General features: G+C 41.7%; 2 protein-coding genes across 2 annotated transcripts in view; one reads left to right on the forward strand and one right to left on the reverse strand.

Annotated features, from left to right (window-relative positions):
• LOC117950781 (GTPase IMAP family member 9-like) overlaps nucleotides 1-226 on the forward strand; it is a 5,294-nt gene extending 5,068 nt beyond the window's left edge. Inside the window, exon 4 of the mRNA XM_034882120.1 lies at nucleotides 222-226. Coding sequence (XP_034738011.1) covers nucleotides 222-226 — 5 coding nt within the window. The remainder of the gene's footprint in view (nucleotides 1-221) is intronic.
• The window catches only part of LOC117950331 (sterile alpha motif domain-containing protein 9-like), a 30,065-nt gene extending 28,906 nt beyond the window's left edge, over nucleotides 1-1,159 (reverse strand). Inside the window, exon 1 of the mRNA XM_034881266.1 lies at nucleotides 1,098-1,159. The gene's annotated coding sequence lies outside the window, so the exon portion shown is untranslated. The remainder of the gene's footprint in view (nucleotides 1-1,097) is intronic.
• Between the last annotated feature and the right edge of the window lie 303 nt (nucleotides 1,160-1,462).

The raw sequence follows: 1,462 nt of genomic DNA on the forward strand, positions 1-1,462 counted from the left end.
TGGGCCCAATGGGGAGTGTGAGATTTCATTTGCTTAGCTTGGGGGTATCTTGAGATACACTGATCCTATTGGCTGGAAGAAGTTAACATTAACATTATTTTGGGCCCATTGCCTTCCATCCAGATACATTTTGGCCCTTCGTATGAAAGAAATTGGGCCCCTCTGATGTGCAGTCCTGTCTACCTCTGAAAACTCTCAGAATGCTGTTTTTCTTAACTTAGGGTGACCAGACGTCCCCAGTTTCCGGGGACAGTCCCCGGTTTTCACTGTGACTGACAGACCCAAAATTGGAATGAAAGAAAGAAAATACTGACCAGCCGATCAAGCAGCGCTGCTCAGAGATGTTTTAGAAAGCCGTATTTTACGTTGCTAAAATTACTGATTATTTACGTGGGGTCTGGTGGGTTTAGCTAACACAATTTCGCGGCCTTTTATGTTTTAAAAAGGATCTTAATCTTTAACAGAAAGGTCGACCTTCTTAGAAATGTTATCAGACACTTAGAATATTAATCTGAATCTGTCAGCAGCAAAACCAGCACTTTATGAACGTAAATACAAACTGGATAATTATCCAATTAACTTCCATCGTAGCTTGTTTCTCTGCTGCCGACTGCAGCGATCTCGTTTAATACTGCATCAATGTCAAAGGAAAATGTTTCCTCAATAGTTTATATTGTATCCGATACTCAGCTCTAGGTCTAGTGTCCCCGTTTTAGGTTTCACAAAAATAAAAACATGACATGTTTTGGAGGTATATCCGTTTCTGAGCTGAAAATGTCCCCGGCTTTTGTCTGAGAAATCTGGTCCCCTTACATTAACTCCCTGTGTTGCTCCCTGTGGGGGTTACTCTACCTCGGCCTTTATTCATCTGACAGACTGATACATCAAGCCATTTCCTGCCAAAATCTTTTGACACATAAATAATAACCAATAAAGCAGTGTTGAGATTTTATACAAATGTTTACCACATCACCTGACATTCTTAAAATTCACAATGTGAGATTACGAGGAAGTCATTTCCTCTGAACATTTTTCTTTTTACAAACTGCATTCTCTTTCAAAGCATTCAAAGAATGAGCAGCCAGTGAATTTCTCACCTTCTGATGTTCCTGAACGCCTCGTCAGACTGGAGTTTAGCTGCTGGTCGTCTCTCCTGAAGATGAGAGGTGTGATGTTATTGTGTGTGTGTGTGTGTATATATATATATTTGTTTACAAAAAAATGCTTAATTGAATGCTTTTCATTTCCCTGCAGTCCGTGCTTGTCAGCCACCCCCGTTCTGATAGATAGTGAGGGGTTCAGATGCTACACTTATGTTTCTGTGGTAATGTGCAGTCATGGTTACATCTGAATACGGAGTATTTACTCTACGTCTACCTTTACTTGGGGCGGCTGTGGCTCAGTGGTAGAGCGGTTGCCTGCTAATCGGAAGGTTGGTGGTTCGATCCCCGCCCCTGCAGTC

This window comes from Etheostoma cragini, chromosome 9, assembly GCF_013103735.1.
Source record: "Etheostoma cragini isolate CJK2018 chromosome 9, CSU_Ecrag_1.0, whole genome shotgun sequence".
NCBI classification, from domain to species: Eukaryota; Metazoa; Chordata; class Actinopteri; order Perciformes; family Percidae; genus Etheostoma; species Etheostoma cragini.